The sequence below is a fragment of the Ostrinia nubilalis genome, chromosome 13, assembly GCF_963855985.1.
Source record: "Ostrinia nubilalis chromosome 13, ilOstNubi1.1, whole genome shotgun sequence".
NCBI lineage: Eukaryota > Metazoa > Arthropoda > Insecta > Lepidoptera > Crambidae > Ostrinia > Ostrinia nubilalis.
The window spans coordinates 10,331,964-10,354,094 of NC_087100.1; the positions used below are offsets into that span (position 1 = coordinate 10,331,964).

General features: G+C 40.1%; 1 protein-coding gene across 1 annotated transcript in view; it reads left to right on the forward strand.

The window, feature by feature from the left end:
• Nucleotides 1-22,131, forward strand: part of LOC135077318 (E3 ubiquitin-protein ligase mind-bomb) — a gene marked incomplete at its 5' end in the record, with an annotated part of 44,111 nt that overhangs the window by 5,401 nt on the left and 16,579 nt on the right. Inside the window, 8 exons of the mRNA XM_063971847.1 lie at nucleotides 4,249-4,400; nucleotides 7,279-7,475; nucleotides 8,618-8,869; nucleotides 14,384-14,509; nucleotides 15,320-15,395; nucleotides 16,316-16,516; nucleotides 16,773-16,923; nucleotides 18,940-19,057. Of these exons, the coding sequence (XP_063827917.1) occupies nucleotides 4,249-4,400; nucleotides 7,279-7,475; nucleotides 8,618-8,869; nucleotides 14,384-14,509; nucleotides 15,320-15,395; nucleotides 16,316-16,516; nucleotides 16,773-16,923; nucleotides 18,940-19,057 (1,273 nt within the window). The remainder of the gene's footprint in view (nucleotides 1-4,248; nucleotides 4,401-7,278; nucleotides 7,476-8,617; nucleotides 8,870-14,383; nucleotides 14,510-15,319; nucleotides 15,396-16,315; nucleotides 16,517-16,772; nucleotides 16,924-18,939; nucleotides 19,058-22,131) is intronic.

Sequence of the window (22,131 nt, forward strand, 5' to 3'; positions counted from 1 at the left end):
AATGTGTACAATAATTACAATACAATGCGCTATAAATTATAACACAGACCTGTATAGGTATGAGGTAATCATACATAGTAATATACCTAAATGTATTTCGTATTTCGCCGAGAAATATTGAAAAGGAATTGACCCACTCCACTTAGATTACGTGTTAAACTTTTAGTAGTAGGTTGGCAATTTGGCGTTTTGTATTTTTACATAAGTTTATTCAGTTTGGCATTATCCTATATGGATAGTGAAAGTAATTTATCAGCTGGAAACTTAAAAATAAAGGTGTGAAATTCGGTCATGCTTTTCAGAGTTCCGCACCCAAAGGTTGCCAAGGGAACCCTATTAAAGTATCCTTTGTATGTATATTATTATGTATTCTGTCTAACAGCCAGGCGTAAATACAACCGTAAATTTTCGCAAAATGTAGCCGCTTTATCAAAAAAACAGTAAAAATGAGATAAACTTAGAATATTCTGAAAGTAAGGTTTTATTCAGTTCCTTTAGTGTTCAGTCTTGTTGTATAATGGACTAAAATTCATCATGTGCGAATCTGGCTCGCACTTGACCGGTTTTTACTAGTAAGCACTAAAGGTTACACAAGTGTTCGGCGTTCGCGGATACCTAATTGTGTTTATCTTCCAAATATGGCTAATCCAGCGCTTGCGCGTCACAACGATTAGGTAGCCAGTGATAACAGATTGAATTACACAAATATTTGGTAGTCGGGATGTTTGCACACTCGAATGCGCAATACAATAACAGTATCTATGCTTGTTTGTGTAAACTTTTAGATGAAACCTATTATTCGATTCAAATTCGCAATAAAATTGCAACTAGATGTACTTACTGTTAGTTATAAAAGCAATGAATTAGGTAATTAAATACTGAATAAATATTATTTATAAGTATGTAATATATCTATCACAATAGTAGTAAAGATTATAAAAGTTAGACGATATTAAGAGATTTATATTTAGGCTTTTTATTACTTAAAAAATTAATTAGATAACAACTGCAGATAACAACTTTTACAAAACAGATGAATGGTACTAGTGAAACTAAAACTTGATTGGTTGAAAAAAAACACGTTATCAACCAAAGCTATGTAAAGATAAAACAATCAATCATAGTATGATTATTCACAATTTTATTGTGAAAGGAAAAAAATATATCAAGAGTGCAAACACGCTAAAAATAGTATAGAATAAACAAACAAATTGCATGATAACTTGTCTGTTGATAGATTTGTTTAACGCTTTCAGTGGTGGCTCTGACGTAGGTACAGAAATAGCAAAAATATTTCGTTCGTTTCTTCCCTCCTATAAAGAAAGACGGTGACAACTAAGGTCAGGAACCCTTGTGTTCGGCATTATGAGGCGTCAGTCCGCATTATGAAACATCACTCAAGTATCAATCTGCATTCAAAAAGGCTTGAGTTTGAAACGAGCTTTGAGCATAGTTTCAGAATCCAAGTGAGAAGAGAGAATTCAGAATCAGAGAGCTAGCTAATTATCTGCCTACTTAAGTAGGAACTGAAGGCTATTTTCGTTTCTGAAGTGTTATGAATTGAAAGCACATAAACCAATTTTGAGAATTGGTCATCAATAATCTCAAATCAATTAATGAACATTCAGAAACGAAAATCGGTTTAGGTTCTTACTTAACTAAGTAGAAGAGAATGAGCATATAAAATCTCAATTCAAAAAGCGACTGTAGATGAACTTACATTTGCATCAATAGCTGACATTTATAGTGATCCTATGCAAAATCTCGCGCCCATTAAGAAACAATAATACTTATCAACAGCATGATGCAAAGTGAAACCTTGATTTCACTTTTTATGGTTGCATGTCGGGTCGCAGTATCCCATGCGGATAACCGTGAAATAAAGTGCGGTAGATCACCAAAAGTACACCAGCGTTCTGGTGAAAGTGTTAAAGTAGAAATAGATCAAATCTCAATGCCATTTCATTGTTCGCTGCCAGCGACATCTGTTATCTGTATTGTGATATTCTCAAGCCTGGTACATCAGTTTGATGTGTTTGAAGATTATGATCCCCTGGAATAACTGTTCCGGTTCGTTTATTAGGTAGGAGGCGCGGGAAATGGCGCGTTTTACGACATACCGAAAATAACATTAGGTTCTTTTAGATGGTTTCTTCAAAGGGTCGATCTACTCTTTATTTATCACGAACTTCAGCAGTGTAATCGCTAGTATTGATTTTCGTTTATGTATTTTAGGATGTTTCAGTTAAAAGCAGACGATAAAAACGATATTGCTTATGTCCATTATCATATTTTGGTGACACAGATCTTGGTCACAGATTGCGTTAATTCCCATAAGAATAGAGCACTAGCACTAAAACAGGTGTTAAATGTGACCTGACTGACCTACCTCTGATTGGATTGGATTAATACTTCGCATTGATCTAGTTTCTAGTGCGACAGTACCAACCATGTGCCATGACATCTATAAGAACTTAATCAGATCAAGATAATGACGCCTACTTCAAATGTTAGATATAATTACTATTTACTAATACTGTTAGTGTATGTAGGTTACATTAATTTGTTATTTGACAAGCTCTTGATCACCAATCGTCCCTCGACCATAAATGTTAACCAAATAATGAACTGGGCTGCCTAAAAATTAGTCAACGCTTTCATGTGACCATAATACCTACTCATATTATTTAGAATTCTGATACATACATTCATGAATCACTTCATAGTTGAAACGGTTGATGATCGAAAATGTGGCTTAAAAACAAATAATTGGAATAATAACCTAGGTATGTAAAAGCTCATTTTAATAATTGATAATTTGATAGGGAACAATTGCTACTGCCGGCCACTGAATAACTCAGTGACGTAGATCATAGTTTACATTGCCATGTGCCGTCAGTTCACACGTGCAAATTGATAGCCAATTGTGTCAATATCGGTCTGATTTTGCGTATATTGTCCGCCAATGAATATAGCACGACAGACATATGATCTCAAGGATTTCTACATTTAATTTTATCGGAGTGTGTATTGTTACTTAGATTAATTAGAGTGGCAATAGAATACGTAGTTTATAAGCGGCGTGTTCTCACACGGATATTTTATTGACGAGGATGCGCATGATTGATTTAACGATCGTGGTCATTTGTTAGTCTTACAGAACACACTAGTAATATGCTATTGAGAATCATCGGCGGAAAAAAATACTTCTGGAAATAAATCAAGTGTAAAGAAAAAATTTCTTAAGGTTTGTAAAAAATTGTCAAGGGTGTCAAAATTACTCACTTAAGCCTCCACCATCTTTGTATTAAATTCTGCCAGTCAAAGGGCGGTAGGGTATTTAAGCAATTACAAACCTTGACCTTTAACAATAATGGCAATAGGGCCTTCAGTTCTGTACTAACTTTATAAAGCCCTTCACGCTGTTATTTGACAGTAACCATAACAATAAATACCAGGTGGCTTACCACCTGCATGGCATGTCGCCCATATGTGTGGTTAATAAACGTTTGACTTTGAATAGTAATAGTCGCCGTGTTAATGTCGATAACGTGGCCTCATGTATCTGTATGGATTTTCTGATCTGTTTATCGGATTGTTTAAGCGATAAAACACTTCAAGTATTCTTTGACTTTGACTATTTGCCCATGGAACTAACTTACTTTAGCAGGTATCATCTAATGCATCTTATTATTCCGGTGTAGGGTATTCGTATACAAAAATATTGAGAATTGAAAGCAAGTAATTTCAATTGATAGTAGGAATTCCATTCAGTAAACATGACAGAACTACGATCCTGTGGATGTTTGCTTTTTCTAAATTCTGTTTGCAAATTGTTTCTCCTTTTCGTTGTATGTTTGTCATTAGAATTTTTTTCTCGATGAAAAATTCTCGCGAAAATATGTGAGCTTGGATGAATGTGAAAATATGTGAACTTGGTCTATGTTCAGCAGTGGACGTCATGCGGCTGAAATGATGATGATGGATGTATCTACGAAAGGATATTGCCTTAGTAGGAATGAAATGCTAACAGAACAAAACAAATATATTTAAGTCATTGCAACTGATTATATTCTTCTTCTAGTCGTGTGGACAAGAAACCTACACAGCGTCAGCCCAAAACTCTGCTACGAGAGTGGCGTGATATTATTAAGGTCTCTGATCTTCATGGTTTGACACAGTGCTTACCATATCTTCTGCCATGGTCTGTTATACAGCCTGCTAAGATAAAGCTTGTCTTGTTTCCAGGCGTCGTATGCAACAGCTGAAGCTATGGCAGCAGAGAGAGAAGGAGTGGGCGCGCTCGCGGGGCAAGCGAGAGAAGAGCAACAAGCGCAACATCTTCTTCAACGACAGCGTCATGCTGTTGGAGGCTGCGGCGAGGAACGATATCGAAGAAGGTTGGTCATCGGGTTACTTAGTCTCTAGGTCACATGCAACAGTTGAAGCTATGGCCACGCTATGGCAATAAAGAGAGAAAGAGTATGCGCGCACGCGGGGCGAGCAAGAGAAGAACGTAGGTGTCATAATCAGGTCAATCTACACCGTTGGAGTACGACCCATTCTCTATTTTACCTTTATTTTACCAGGCAGGCTATTGGAGGATTTGGCTCACACTGGCCAGACGAGTCAGGGAGACCCTGTGTTAGCATATTGTACCTCAGTCGCCACATCCACGGGATGAGTGAAGTGCTACTCTGTGCTGGAATTACGCGGCTAGATTTATATTGGGCTAAAGAAAACTGTAATCTGAAGAGGTGGAATCTTTAGCGGTCTGTGCTTAGGGACATAACAATAACATTTGTGAATGACAACATAATACTATCAACATTCTGATAAGTGGCTAAGAGTAACAACAGGCGACGAAGTAGATGAGTATCATAGAAGATCAGAGATAAAAGATTCAAGATAATATTGATACTGAGAAAATCGGTAGCTCTATACATGGTGTAAAACACTTACCGAAGTCATGCTACCCGTTACACGAAAGTTGTACATGTATAACCACTATATCAATGCTCAAAGTCAACGTAGCATCTCTGTATATTGCAATAAGTATGATTTTACAACTGAAATGTATATGTATTTAGTCTGATGTGCCGATTACACATACATGGAACTTTGAAAATATAAATGATAATAATATGAGTTTCATATCTCTAACTTGAGAATTAAACTGCCAAGCAAACTCATTGCCTATTTAACCCTCTAAAATACTTTAACAATACAATTTTTACGTATTTTAGCTCTATCTCAAAACTCCTTATAAATTGCTTTCGGTGTGAAGACGTAACGCAATATTATTAGGGTGCCCTCTCAGACGCATAACATTTTTCATCATAATTTAGTTTGGTATAACAGTATTTGCATAAGTTTTTTCGCATAAACTTTGATATGCATAGTTTTCTAAATGCATAAAGGTTTCTTAGGCATAATAATAACTTTCTCTAATTTTCAATACCATAATTTAAATAATCATAAATGTAAAGAACATAATTTTTATTTACATAAAGTTTGTTTTTAATAAAATACTATAAACATAATTTAATTATTTATAACATTTAAAGTCATAAATTCATAATGGCATTAAGCTCGCCTGTTGTACCACTGTATTTTTATGTGTGCAATAAAGATTTTAAATAAATAAATAAATAAATAAATATTGTCTATAAGAGCAACCAACATTGAAGAGTAAATAATTATGTATTTGTGATGTTGCGAACGATCCTCCTTCCACCTTTATACTCTTTCGGCTTATAGATTTGCAAAAACTAAATTCTCTGTAACTAAACATTCTGTTTGATCTCGAATCCCTCTTATCTATTATAACGCAAATATTATACAGTCCACATTTCTTTTACAACATTAAGCTTGCCTGGTCTGAAATTATGTTGATCCCGACTGGCCGTGGTCTCTTCCACGTGGTACTTGTCTGCCCTATACTAGAGTGTAATTTAAAAGCCGGAGGCGCGGAGGGAGTGCGGTCCTCGCTCGCTGTAACGTATATCCGGCAGCCGTGTGAGCTGGAGCGGCTGAGGCTGGTCGCCGAAGGCGACCAGCAAGCCGAAGCTGCGGAAGCGAGCATGGCATGCCGGGTATATGTTACGCCAGAGCGGAAGGACCGCACTTCCCGCAGCGCCGGAGATAAGGCAATCCTAATGCTTGCTTGCTTGCATGCTTGCTTGCTTGCATGCATGCTTCCTTGCTGCTTGCTTGCATGCTTGCTTGCTGCTTGCTTGCATGCTTGCGTGCTTGCTGCTTGATTGCATGCTTGCTGCTTGCTTGCATGCTTGTTTGCTGCTTGCTTGCTGCTTGCTTGCAGGCTTGCTTGTTTGCATCCTTGCTTGCATGCATGCTTACATGCTTCCTTGCAGCTTGCTTGCATGCTTGCTGTTTGATTGCATGCTTGCTGCTTGCTTGCATGCTTGTTTGCATGCTTGCTTGTCTATTTATATTTGTTAACTTATAACATTTTTATATTTCATATTTGTTAAAATTATGGTATTTTGTATATTATGAATGATAATATTTATGGCATTGGTTTAGATGCCAATAAATGTTATGCCTAGAAATCGTTATTAAAAAAACAATAATACAGAAAAAATATATACTAAAATATTATTATAATAAAAGTGGTTATGGCAAAAAAAAATATGCCTTATGATTTATTCTGTATGAACGTTATGCGAAATGATGAGTATGCCAAAAAACTTTATGCACTCTTAAATTATGACAATATTTTTTATGCAACCGAATATGGACCCATATTATTATAGTAGTTATATCGCGTTAAGTAGTAACTTAACGCGATATAATAGTATTACTTTTGTATTCATTCATTATATTAATAGATCATTAAAAGATAATTAATAGTACAAACATCATGAAAAACTAAATCTTGTTGCTAATTATAGATACCGCTAATAGCCACATTAATAAAGTAAATAATTGCTTACTGGGCGATTAGTCTCATCGGTAATCTATAAAAAACAATCATTTAGCGAGTCAAACTAGCGCGTAGCGCGGTGTGTGAAGACGACCTATTATATAAATGGAAAAAAAAAACATGCGTATTTCTTTTTCTTTTAAAATAAATAAATATCTCTGCTGTAGTTTTAAAAAAACTCGCAATTATTACATAAATGAATGTTTGTTCACTCATCCGATTAATTTAAAAAAGTTTAAAATATAGGATAGATTCTGTTTGTAGGAAGTTTCTTTTTTTCAAAATTGGACCATAAATATAATGTTTAAAACAGGTTCGTTTTCCCTTTCCAGTGCGGCGTCTCCTCGCGCGCGGGGTGACGCCGGACGCAACGAACGAAGATGGGCTAACGGCGCTGCATCAGTGCTGCATCGACAACAACGAGGCCATGATGCGGCTGCTGTTAGACAACGGCGCCAACGTCAACGCAGAAGACAGCGAGAAGTGGACGCCCCTGCACGCCGCCGCCACCTGCGGGAACCTCAACCTGGTGAGATGTACTGTCGACTCTGTCCCCACACTAGTGCTGCATCGACAGCGAGGCCATGATGCGGCTGCTGTTAGACAACGGCGCCAACGTCAACGCAGAAGACAGCGAGAAGTGGACGCCCCTGCACGCCGCCGCCACCTGCGGGAACCTCAACCTGGTGAGATGTACTATAGACACTGTCCCCACACTAGTGCTGCATCGACAATGAGGCCATGATGCGGCTGCTGTTAGACAACGGCGCCAAAGTCAACGCGGAAGACAGCGAGAAGTGGACGCCCCTGCACGCCGCCGCCACCTGCGGGAACCTCAACCTGGTGAGATGTACTATAGACACTGTCCCCACACTAGTTCTGCATCGACAATGAGGCCATGATGCGGCTGCTGTTAGACAACGGCGCCAACGTCAACGCAGAAAACAGCGAGAAGTGGACGCCTCTGCACGCCGCCGCCACCTGCGGGAACCTCAACCTGGTGAGATGTACTGTCGACACTGTCCCCACACTAGTGCCGCATCGACAACGAGGCCATGACGCGGCTGCTGTTAGACAACGGGGCCAACGTCAATGCAGAAGACAGCGAGAAGTGGACGCCCCTGCACGCCGCCGCTACCTGCGGGAACCTCAACCTGGTGAGATGTACTGTCGACTGCATCGACAACAACGAGGCCATGATGCGGCTGTTGTTAGACAACGGCGCCAACGTCAATGCAGAAGACAGCGAGAAGTGGACGCCCCTGCACGCCGCCGCCACCTGCGGGAACCTCAACATGGTGAGCTCGTAGTGATTACAGAGACACTGTCCCCACACTAGTGCCGTATCGACAGCGAAGCCATGATGCGGCTGTTGTTAGACCACGGCGCTAACATCTAAACAAGCTTCCTGTTATAGCAATTCTGTACCAGCACTACACTGAAAAGTGAGTGTATAACAGAACAACAGAGCACAAACCACATTACGAAAATTCAACGTGAGATGGTTGGTTAAAACACAAATCTGAACTTGTATTCAATTCAAACGTTACGTAAGCAAAAATAATAAAAAATAGTAAAGAACGTCCAGTCGTCCACTGCTATACAAAAATCGTCCTGAAAATACATATATCACAAATATGATTGTTAATGAAACTATTTGTTTTTATTCAGGTCCGAATACTCATCCAGCGAGGCGCAAACCTTTTAGCCGTCAACGGTGACGGCAACATGCCATACGACATCTGCGAGGAAGAGAGAACGCTAGACGCGATCGAGAGCGAGATGGCTGCGAGGGGCGTCACCCAGAGACTGATAGACGAGACGCGCGCCGCCACCGAAATGAGGATGCTGATGGATGTTGCGGAGCTGGTCAAGGAGGGGATGGACTTGGACGAGCCGAGGGATAACCAGGGTGCTACTTTGGTAAGTTTTTTTTATCAAATCTTGGTGCCAAAAAATGACACTAAATTATAATAGATGGGACAAGAGGTCACCACTGAAATGATAATGCTGATGGATGTTACGGAGCTGGATTAGGAGTTGATAGATATGGATGAGCCGAGGGATAACCAGGGTGCTACGTTGGTAAGTTCTTATCAAAAATATTGCAAAGAATAGGCTCAGAGACTAATAGACGAGACGCGCGTCGCCACCGAAATGAGGATGCTGATGGATGTTGCGGAGTTGGTCAAGGAGGGGATGGACTTGGACGAGCCGAGGGATAACCAGGGTGCTACGTTGGTAAGTTCTTATCAAAAATATTGCAAAGAATAGGCTCAGAGACTGATAGACGAGACGCGCGTCGCCACCGAAATGAGGATGCTGATGGATGTTGCGGAGTTGGTCAAGGAGGGGATGGACTTGGACGAGCCGAGGGATAACCAGGGTGCTACTTTGGTAAGTCTCGTTAAAACTTCATGTCAAAAAATGTCACAAAGTGACTGATAGACGAGACGCGGGCTGCCACCGAAATGAGGATGCTGGTAAATTTTGCGGAGCTGGTCAAGGAGGGGATGGACTTGGACGAGCCAAGGGATAACCAGGGTGCTACTTTGGTAAGTTCTATTTTTAAGCGTGAAGGGAAAGAAAAAAGTTTGCAAAGAATGTCCCCTAGAGACTGATAGACGAGACGCGAGTCGCCACCGAAATGAGGATGCTGATGGATGTTGCGAAGCTGGTCAAGGAAGGGATGGACTTGGACGAGCCGAGGGATAACCAGGGTGCTACTTTGGTAAGTATTTTTAAACCCTTTTTTGAAAAGGAAAAAATATTGTAAAGAATGTCAGAAAGTGACTGATAGATGAGACGTAGCGTCTTTCCATTCTATACATAGCCAGAACGCAAGGGTGTGAAACTAATCGAGTATAGTTTGGAGATGACTTTTTTTACTAAGCTCCTCCAAACTATACACGACCAGTACGCATACGCTGCGTACTGCTCGCGTATACTTTGTAGTGACTTAGGTCAATTATCTTCCTCCAAAATATACATCGCCAGTACGCATACGGACTAATCATGTATGTATTGTAATAAGTGCGTGATTACAATTTATACGCGAGTAGTTGCATGCTAGTCATTTTGACTTATTGACCTCTCTTTCTATTACATACTAGCTTTCCGCCCGCGGCTTCGCTCGCGTGGAATTTTGTCTGTTACAGAAAAACAATATCGCGCGCGTATTTGCTCACCGTTTAGACTTTAGACCTACCCTGGACTACGACAAACATTTTAAAACCAAAATCAGCTCAATCGGCCCAGCCGTTCTCGAGTTTTAATCAGACTAACGAACATCAATTCATTTTTATTTATATAGATAGATTAATTCATATCTGCGTGTCTACTTTAAACATTGAATCATCTTACGACACGTGTCATTGTTTTGATAAAGGATTTTTTGGTGTTTCTTATTCTGCCATAGAAAAGATATTTGTTTTGGGGCTGATATTTCACCAATTGTAGGTATGGAAATATGTCAAAATGATTTTGTTCTTGAGATAAAAGTTAATAAATAAAATAAATAATAAGTAAATATCCTTAGACATTTTACACTGCGCTTCTAGTCCCAAACTAAGCAAAGCGTTACTATGGGTACTAGACAACGGATATAAACATAATTAAATACTTTTTTTTGTAAATACATACTTATTATACATAGAAAACACCCAGTCCAATACAAACAAATATGTTCATGCACACAAATGTTTGTACTGTGCGGGAATCGAACCCGCTACCACTTCGAACCACTACACCAAACGGCCGACAATACAAACCTAGCATTTAAAGTCTCGCATAATATTGTATTTAATGCGCGTTGAACTTTCTTCTCTCACTCTCTCTCATATTATTATTAATTAAATTGTTATTTAATTTGAAATCTACCTAATCAATTTAATTTAAAAAACCACTTACAATAGTTTTAAAAATCTAGATTTATTATAGATTCAGTAAAATAATAATATTTTATGTAATAATATCAAATAAATGTAATTTTAAATATAGTTCCATATTTTACTGAATTTTACTAAATCAATATCAACTAAACACACTCTAGTCAAGTGTAAGTGGTGTAGTAGAAACTAATCGAGTATAGTTTGGAGATGACTTTTTTTACTAAGCTCCTCCAAACTATACACGATCAGTACGCAAAATTCGTGTATAGTTTGGAGTCACAGATTTACAAACAGGCACTCCGAAATATACACGAGCAGTTCTGCCGCACAATTTATAAACGCAGTAAGTACCACTTACTGCATTTATGATTGTTTTGAATATTCTGAATCCTGACATCGCGATCTATAAGAATCAAAGACCCGTTTTTTTCTATCTATCTTAGAACGGAAGATACATATTATCATAAACGCAGTAAAGAGCAGATTGTTGGTTTCTTCACATACTATGTTAGCAGTAAGAGCACATAATAACTTAATATTACGTGAATACTCGCGCTTACTTAATTTGCTACACAGTAATAGTGCAGTATGTGCCAATTACATCATTCTTATTATGTTTCTACAATTGTTAAGTTCACCTTGCACATAGTATATGTGCAGTAATTCCACTTAAACACACACTGATATTATGTTTCCATAGGAAAAACAGATGACTTGTACTTAATATTAATGCAGTAATTACAATTATACTGCGTACATACTAAGGATTGTCAGAGTGCTGCCTAGGTGTTAACATGTTATGAACGCAGTGGCTGACTCTTACGTTATTGGAAGAAGTTGAAAACCTGTCCAAATGACAAATCTAGCCGAAGACCCAAGAGCTAGATTGACCCGACACTATACCGAAGATATCCCGGACGTGTCTGTACGAGATTAGAATAAATAAATAATAAATAATAAATCTTTGGACAATTTCACACAGCGCCAGCTAGCCCCAAAGTAAGCAACTCAATGCTTGTGTTATGGGTGCTAGCTTAACGGATATACTACTTATATACTTTTTTTTTTAAATACATAAATATTATACATAGTCACACCCAGACCCATCACAGAAATTAAAATTCATCATTTCAATTTCTGCCCGGCCGGGAATCGAACCCGGGACCTCTCGGCATAGTAGTCCGTTCTGAACCACTACACCAAACGGCCGACAAAACACAATGGCTGACAGAATGGCTCTCAAACAGCTGAAAAACAACAAGGCACCGGGCGATGATGGAATCACGGCTGAGCTTCTGAAATCAGGCGGAACGCCGGTACTAAAGGCTCTTTAGAAGCTATTCGATTCCGTCATCCTTGAGGGAAAAACGCCTACGGCATGGCACAGAAGTGTGGTGATACTCTTCTTCAAAAAAGGCAACAAAACCTTGTTGAAGAATTTATTTTATACCCATCTCACTTTTGATTCTGTTTTTGAGAGTCATCATGAATGGTTTCCGATAAGGCTTTAGTACGATAGACCACTGTTACTTCGATAGTGAGTGTAGTGGAAGTTATAAATGAAAAGAGTGGACTGTATTAAAATAATTGTCTATTCGGTATAAATTTACAATGTTATCGAGACCGTTTTGTGCAAAGTCGTTGAAGAGAGTGCGTCAGGATCGTCTTCTTCGATGTTCGCTCGCGAACCGAACATTGCTCGTTCGTTCGCCGAACGCTCGCCGCTCCCTCCGGTCACGCCGCCCGCGGGCAATGTCCGTGAGTAGACAACCACATACTTATCTATGGCAGAAAAGTGAGGACAATAATCAGCAACTTTGTCTGGCATTTGTGGTCTATGAGAAAGACTTCTCTTTTCAAGCTACAGTCTCTCCAACGGTGCCAAATTTACTATAGATATAATCGTTGAATGGCTTGTATGAATAGGCCACAATGTCAGTCCGTCTCCGGGATCAGGACTCCAGTTGCAGCGAGGGGTCAGACAGGGAGATGTCATATTTCTAAAACTGTTCACTACCACTCTGGAAGATGTTTTCAAGCTTCTGGACTGGAGCGGATTGGGCATAAATATCATCAGCGAGTACATCACCCATCTTTGATTCGCGGACGATATCGTAGTCATAGCTGAGAATGTGGAGGATCTAAGCTCAATCCTCGATTGCCTCAATAGAGCCTCTCAACAAATGGGTCTTTAATGGACAAGACAAAAATTATGTCAAATGCCGTGCTGTACCCACTCCTCTGAAGGTTGGAGACACTATGAGTTGTCTGATGGCCGCTGGGGCAGGAAAGTTCTTGAGTGGCGACCATGAGCTGGAAGACGCAGCTTGGGCAAGCCTCACACTAGGTGGACCGATGATCTGGTGAAGGTCGCGTCAGGTGCCTGTATGCGAGCGGCACAGGACCGGTCTTTGTGGAAATCCCCAAGGGAGGCCGTTGTCCAGCAGTGGACGTCTTTCGGCTGAAACGAACGACCGAGTCTTTATTTTATTAGATTGGTATATTTAAGATCTAAAAGTGGGTGCCATATCTTAATTTTTGATTGAATAACAAGCGATCTCAGCAATTATTTTATAATACTTGTTTCATTTACCCCTTGGTCATTTGGGAAAGTTCAACATGAAAGCGTTATTGGCTTATGATAAGCGCAGTATAATTGTATTATTACTGCGCATTTAAAGTTTTGATAAATTATTTTGATTCACACTCCCACTCATAAATGCAGTAAGTTGTAAAGATACGGCGCATATATTACGTTGTAAGAACTAAAATTTAAATCAATCATTTAACACATGTACCGTAAGTAACAAAAACTACTGATAAACGCAGTAAGGAACAATCATACTGCATTCATGGGTAGTAAGTATCGAACGAAATCTTAGTTAACCCATAACATAAACAGTTTTTTAATAATTTTAAATACAAAATATTAATTAAAATACAAAAACCTCATATCAAAATAAACTTTGAGTTTAGCTCTATAAGCCCATATATTTTTTTTTTACAAATATTTGCGTAACTAATTGTAGACACCCCAAAATAAAATTTCAACTTTGATCGCGTTTTTCTCGAAACTGTTCACGTGTTACTTACTGCGTTTATAAATTGTGCGGCAGAGTTTCCTATGGGTGCGTTCTGGCCATGTATAGAACGGAAAGACGCTGAGACGTAGGTCGCCACCAAAATGAGGGAGGGGATGAACTTAGATGAGCTGAAGGATAATTCCCCTGCTATTTTGATAAGCCCTAAGAGTTATAGTATATAGCATAATAATAAGGGAAATGTCATACAGATAACGATAATACTGCTGATGAAATGATGATGCTTAAGGTCAAGATTTCACTAAAGATTTATAATTTTCATGGGAAGCAATATTAAACCATTCAGTCTCCACTGCATGAGAACGACCGTCTTTTAAATTCAAGAGGCATATGGAGGATTTGAATTACACTCCCATGTTCCACAATAATATTTATTTATAGGTCAAATTCCCCTACAAAAAGTTCATTAATCATTTAGAAATTCATTCATTTTGTTATTGTTACAGCTGCATATAGCCTCGGCGAATGGCTACATCAAAGTGGTGGAGTTCCTGCTAGAGCACCGGGCGTCTACTGACGTGGTAGACCACGACGTTTGGCAGCCAGTTCACGCTGCGGCTTGCTGGGGACATGTCAGTATATGTTTGGTTTATTGTCTTGTGCATGGGGTGGAAATATGGTCATTGTTGTGTGTGGAATATGAGCACATGGATTTAATATGTGTGCATGTGGTGTAAATGAGACATTTTTTTCCTTGTCATGCTGTAAATTCTGATTACACAGGATTTGCAGCCGTAGGGACTAGAGGTGTAAATATGGTATTGTCACAAAATGTGAGTTTTTGTGTGTGAGAGAGTGAGAAGAGTAATCAACTATTTAGCCACTTTATAAAACAGGTTTTAGTAAATGAATAATCTATAATTTCCATATAAATTTCAAGAGAAAACATTATAATAAAAATATACATGACTCTTCTATGCATGCAAATAATTATGTTTGCCTATTCGCTTTTTATTGCAGTAATTGACTAAGTACAAAACTTAATTGATTAAATCTAGCTTTTATCAGTTGTCTGATTAAAAATCTATTATGACAGTATTTACGCTTCTCAATACTACGAAACTTATCCGATTTATGATCAGTTGAATCATAATCAGATTTTATGATCCTGTGAATCGCTTATCATAGTGTTTTCACGATCATATTTTTTGAGGAAAAATTGGTAACTTCACACTGGAATTTGTTTGTAATAGTAATTGCGTACGAGGTTCAATGAATTTGAATTGACAAATACCTTGCCTTGTTTACAATTTTAAATTGGCATGCTGTAAGATACAGATACTGTGTAAATGACCCGCATTAACACGTGTATGCATGCGAATGCATTGTGAATACTTGTGAATAACCCATAACAAATAAATAACACGAGTTGTTTGTTTCAGTTAGAGGTATTAGAGTTGCTTGTGCAGTACGGCGCTGATCTCAACGTGCGGAATAAACACGACGAAACGCCTGCAGGTAATGTGGAGGCAAACGTGACGTGCTAATGACATTGTAAATATTATGATAGGCGCATGTTATGTATTACGACATATTGAGGTTTGGTACAGTATTTGAACTAGTTTATTAAGTAGAATATCTTATTGCGAGAGTATAATCTCCTACTGGCCACCGACAACGATGACAGTGTCACTTTGGCTTGAAGCTGCTACAACATTATTTTATTTTTACGTTACGTTCTATCATTGCGTTCGGGTCTACACTAAAACTCGCGCGGGCACACGCACCCGTGTTTATATCGAAAAATAGTATGAGCAGCGCAGTGTAGCTTGGACGCGTGAGATGGGTTTACACACGCGTAGCACGAAACGGGCGCAAACCGCGAGCGTGCATAAATAGACGGGCGCACGCGGCGGTACCCACGTAAGGCGGGGAGCGTAAGCCCGTGTCAGGAGTTCGTTGTTTTAGCATAGATCTTCAATGAAACCAGCTAGGGGCAAAAGTTAATATTATGTATCATCCTAGTAATAGAGCAACAACCACGAGCTGTCAAACGAAACCGATTTTTGATGACACTGGATATCATTTTTGTGTTAGTTTCAGGATTACTTCACTGTTTTGCACAATAAATCAATCAATGAACCAGTCACCAAGTTTCTGAAGCACTATTTCTCATAAAAATCCACGATTTCACTCCGTAAAATCTGTAAATTTTCATCGTGCCTCTGAACAATCAAATAGTGCAAAAAACGGTTCTGTTTGACGTAACGGCGACGGAATCACGCATCTCTTTATCACACAGTGTTGCTGCTAGTGACATCTCACTCGCTCAGTTCTTTGTTGCTCTGTTCCGTTAGGTATATTAACTTTATGGTGTCATCATGCTTTCTTAAATTCAGTATGTCAAATCATAATCAAATCCTTATTATCCTGTGTAGATATCTGCGAGGAGGGCGAGATGCGCGCGCGCATCGTGCGGCTAGCGGCAGAGCAAGAAGAGCGGCGGCGGCGCGCGCTGCACGCGGCCGGCGAGCGCGCCACCACCGCGCGCCGCTCCTCCTCCACGGCCAGCGCGTCAAGGTACATTTTGATAGTACTAAAGCTTCAACCACACCAACGCGTGGAAATCGCCATCGCCGGCGCGATCATAGGGAAATGACAGGTCGCGTAAACTGTCATGGGTCGCGCAACCTGTCATTGCAAGCGCGACAGCAATTTGGTGCCAAATATTTTTTTTATAAAAAAAAAATACGCATTTGATCGGCGACCGGACTTTACATAACTTCATCTGAATCTGACTTGGGACTAAAAAGGGACTAAACTGCTACTCCTGAGTCTCACTCGGGATTAAGAAGGGAAAGATTCTGCTGCTCCCGAGTCTGACTTGGGACTAAGATGGGGAACAGTTGCTCTTCCTCTTAAGTCTGACTTCTGAAGTTCCTCTTGCTCTTGTACCTGACGTCGGACTACGGAGACGCGCGTTGCACGCGGCCGGCGAGCGCGCCACCACCGCGCGCCGCTCCTCCTCCACGGCCAGCGCGTCAAGGTACACTGCTACACTGGAGCAGGGTTTCCCAATTATTTTTTGCCAAGGAACCCTAATTGATTATACTTTTCCTAGCGGAACCCCCGTACTACTCCGCCCGCACGCCCTGCCCCTCCCTTGTGCGTAAACAAGTCGGCGCGAGCGAACAACGTCGGTCACGAAACGTGGGATAATATTTTTTACGGAACCCTTGCGGCCTTTCCACGGAACCCCAGGGTTCCGCGGACCACCTTTCGGGAACCGCTGCACTGGAGAAGATACTGCATAGAGTAATGCCGCTCCTCCTAACCTCCGGTCGCCGAGCACATAGAATTTCGTCCATTGACCCCAAGCTACCCATCCTTATCGCTCGCGTCTAATGATATTGCTGTCACGACTGTGCGACGGGCGGCCGCAGTGAGTGTGCAAGCGCGACAGCAATATATTTACGCGTTTAATCGGCGACTAAGAAGGGACTAAACTGCTGCTCCTGAGTCTCACTCGGGAGTTCGGGACCAAAGGGAATATATTCTGCTGCTCCTGAGTCTCACTCGGGATTAAGAAGGGAAAGATTCTGCTGCCCGTAGTCTGACTTGGGACTAAGATGGGGAACAGTTCCTCTTCCTCTTAAGTCTGACTTCTGAAGTTCCTCTTGCTCTTGTATCTGACGTCGGACTACGGAGACGCGCGCTGCACGCGGCCGGCGAGCGCGCCACCACCGCGCGCCGCTCCTCCACGGCCAGCGCGTCAAGGTACACTTTAATAGTACTAAGGCCTAGGCATTTGATCGGCGACCGGACTTTACATAACTTCATCTGAATCTGACTTGGGACTAAAAAGGGACTAAACTGCTACTCCTGAGTCTCACTCGGGATTAAGAAGGGAAAGATTCTGCTGCCCGTAGTCTGACTTGGGACTAAGATGGGGAACAGTTCCTCTTCCTCTTAAGTCTGACTTCTGAAGTTCCTCTTGCTCTTGTACCTGACGTCGGACTACGGAGACGCGCGCTGCACGCGGCCGGCGAGCGCGCCACCACCGCGCGCCGCTCCTCCTCCACGGCCAGCGCCTCCAGGTACACTGGTACACTGAAGGAGATACTGCATAGAGCAGGGATGGCGAACCTTTATGTATCAACGTGCCACTTTTCCGAAAAAAATGCTTGATGTAGTCTTAGATGTGCCATCAAATAACATCTAATGAGGGGTATAGTCCAAGTGACGCCACTGGCGAGTGACAAGACCTTACTCTACAGTAGCACTAACTAATGAGGTAAATACGATAGCCCCTATTCAAAACACATTACATACTATTTTATTTTACAGTAAATTTTATGATTGGTGGCGGGCCCTAAATATTGTGGCGCGTGCCATGTGCCATTGGTTTGCCATCCCTGGCATAGAGTAATGGTTCTTAACCGGTGGTCCGCGGATCACTGGTGGTCCCTGGAGACATTCCAAGTGGTCCACGAAGTGCACTTGCACACCTTGGTTAAAACCACTTTTAACTGATTTTTGCAGTCAAACTGGTTTTGACCGATTATGAGGTGGTCCCTGACAAGACAGAAATTTGGTAAAATAGTCCCTCAAGACTTAAAGGTTAAGAACCACTGGCATAGAGTAATGCCGCTCCTCCTAACCGTAACTGAAGTCCGGTCGCCGAGCACATAGATTTTTGTCCATTGACCCCAAGCTACCCATCCTTATCGCTCGCGCCTAATTATATTGCTGTCACGACTGTGCGATGGTAAATACGCATTTGATCGGCGACCGGACTTTACATAACTTCATCTGAATCTGACTTGGGACTAAAAAGGGACTAAACTGCTACTCCTGAGTCTCACTCGGGATTAAGAAGGGAAAGATTCTGCTGCTCCTGAGTCAAGCTCAAGTCAGCTTTCTCCAGAACAAAGTCAGGGAAAGCTATAATTTGGCTCTTTCGTGGTGTCTCAAAGCCAAGCCTTAGATTGAGACTCTACCAAAATAAAATTTAACATAACTCATTTTGTTCTACTGAATTAACATTTATTTCTTTACCCAGGGTGCGGTCAGTTCGACGTACATCGCTACGGGAAAAGCAACTGGCGGCCAAAGCAGATGCACGAGGCGAGGCGCGTCTCAGGGAGACCTTCGATTCTGCCGTGGATGATGAGCTGCAGGTAACAATTTTTATTTTATTTACTATGTATGTACACCAACAAACCCCAACTCTGTAGCCTTATTCACGTAACAAAACTTCAACGACAACAAATCGCTGAGTTGCGATCCTATCGAGTAATCGTTCTATCGAATTTTTCAATAGGACGACTTCTAAACGTCAACGAGATTTTGACTGTGTCAAAATACGTGAATTAGGCCACTGGTTGAAGAATGAACAAAAGGACATGATAGTATTGGGACTCCATAAACAAGACGTTCAAGATAGAATCAAATGCCGGCGCATAATCGAGAAATCCGACCCCGCGTAACGGGATAAGGCTCAGAAGAAGATTAGGTACACCAACAAAGTTACATACATTTTTATTTGGTTTTGGCTTTCTGTGCACATTTCGCCAGTGTCAAGTCTTCTTGTCGTGTCGACAACAAACCTACACAGTGGCAGCGCAAAACTCCGCTACAAGAGTGGCGTTGTTAGTAACCTTCATTAAGTCTTCCTGCATGCAGTTATTTGGGCACGCAAGGCACGATATCATGTGCTTCGCCGACTGGATCCAGGATCCAAGAGTCACCACCTGAACAGATTGTCCGTACTACCTGCGTCCAGTCTATTTAAAGACTTCCAGGTAAGCCAGGGGAGCTCATGTCCAGGTGGAGAACTCTCAGACATAGGGACAAAAGGCCAGGGAAGATCAGCTCTCTTAAGCACAAGTTCCTAAAAGGCTGCCTTCTGTTGCCCCGAATGCTGTTTTATCATGTAAAATGGATAACTATTTTGATACCTATTTAAGTATAATCCGTCATGTAGAAAAAAAAATAGTTGAATATATTATGCCTCAAAGAAAGAAACCACACGAGTCATATCCAACGTCAGTTATAGCACTTGAAAGCAGTCAAGTTTCACAAGTCGTGCAATCACTCGACAGCACGAAATATTGTTTTATTGAATTCGACTATAATTTATGTGCTACATCTCCTTATGTTGTTTTGCCGTCCTTCAAAGTGTTCTTAAACTGGCTAAAGATAATTTCGCTAATTCGTCGAATTTTACGCCCGTATTCACAAACGAAGCTTGCTTAAGTGAAGCACCCTGTGAGAGAGACCTCATAGTGCCTAATGTTTGTAAATACAATAATTATGATCGAGTCATAATAATTATTTTTTTAGTATTACGTATTAGTGTTTCTACCGGCCTCATTAATATTTAATGTCCTATTATTTATTGGTTTATTACCTCTATAAAGCACTGGCCCTTCTTTCCGTAATAATTAAGTAATAATAAACTAATCCAATCCGCAATTAACTTATAAAGAACTAATATTTCCCTAACTATAAACGATTTCCGTGACAGTCTATCAGCTAGGTATTTAATTATAAGGTAACATTTAAATTACGCGCTTTGCCTAAAACAAGTATTGAAATTAATTGACTACGTAATAATTGTAATAATTAATGCTAATAAGTCAGTTATATGCCCGCTTTCCACAATAAAGACATTAGAAACTGCCATACAAATGGTAATACAATTTTACCATGCATAAGGGGAACCTCGGCCTCAGTGGTAATGAATGAAAATCTTATTAATCTGCTTCTTGAAGTGTAGCCGTCGCTTATTTCCTTTTATCGCAGCGTATAATTAAACTAATCAACATAATAATTGCGACGCATCCGCGGGGCGACGTAATTAAGCAAGTGATTTAAGTCATAACGCAAGTGGATGGAGTAAGTCCACAGTTCCACACTACAGCAGATTTGCTGCTTCACTTAAGCAAGCATCGTTTATGAATACGGGCGTTAGTAGTTTACAGCATCCCTTATTAAAGCATTGTAAATTGCATGCTAAACCAGACCTTCCCTGCTATTTATAGAGTGACCGAGTTCTTTAAAAAATACATTCTGTATTTTTTAATTGCCCAAGCTCTTCGATTTCTGGTTTTATAATACACAACATAGAGGTCTACTCTTACTCTTTAAGTGAGTTTTTTCAAACTATAGGTATTTGAGTTTTATATAAAAAGAGATTACTGTCTTTTTTCTTTGGTCTTACTATCGTGTGGCACTCGTAACGCGCTCGTCGAGTTGAAATGTAAATAAATCATTTATTCAGCTTTCGACTTTCTCATGATGAGTTTAAGATCCGTATTAAGTAATTTGAATTAAAAATGGCGAGTAATGAAAAATCAAGCAATCGTTTATTTGATTTATCGACTTCAGTACGAAATGAATTTTCTTTTACATAGCAATTTACTGGGGTATAATTTACTCGAACCACTGTTTTGGAGGAAATTTTATTTTTGTTCTAAACATGTTCATTGTTAGATTTAATCTAAGGTTAGACAGAGCGTGTCCACTGCCCATATTATGTAAAGAACATAAATTTGTCAAGACTGTCCATTCTGAACTATGCTTAATAGCTTAAACAGATTACTTCAATTGAAAAATAACTACATTACAATATCGCCTCTTTTACGACTTGTTAGGAAATCACAGTGTTAATCTTGACGTGCTTTAAACAGAATAAAATGTTGTTCTCAAGTGCCGTCTCTAAACACGAATCACTTTAATTGGTGAAGACTAAAGAGAAAACATCGTCATAAATGTGACAAATAACAACTGAAATGTGTGGAAATCGCTCGATGCTCGGTGACGTCCAAAATAGTAATAAAAATGCATTCCTTTGTATTATTTATTGCTTTAGTATAGTCAGCGTCAAATACTTCGCGACAGCCAAAGTGGCCAAAAAGTTCGCACCACGTCTTTGTTACATTGGAATAAGGTTATGTTGTCAACTTTTTGGCCACTTCGGGTGTCACGAACTATTTGACGCTGACTGTACATATTCACGTTACACACGTCAAAATAATTAGTCGTGAAAGTGAAAACAATAGCGAATCGGTCACACATTGTGACAACACGTGCAACAACCTAACAGCGATGGTAATTAAGCAACATACCCTTAATTAATCGTATGAGGTTAATAGCAACTGTAAAGTGTGAAGTCTACGGCGTAATTAAATTAATACTTTATGATATGCTAAAGGAGACACCTTAGAATTTGTTCGTTTAAATTCTAAAT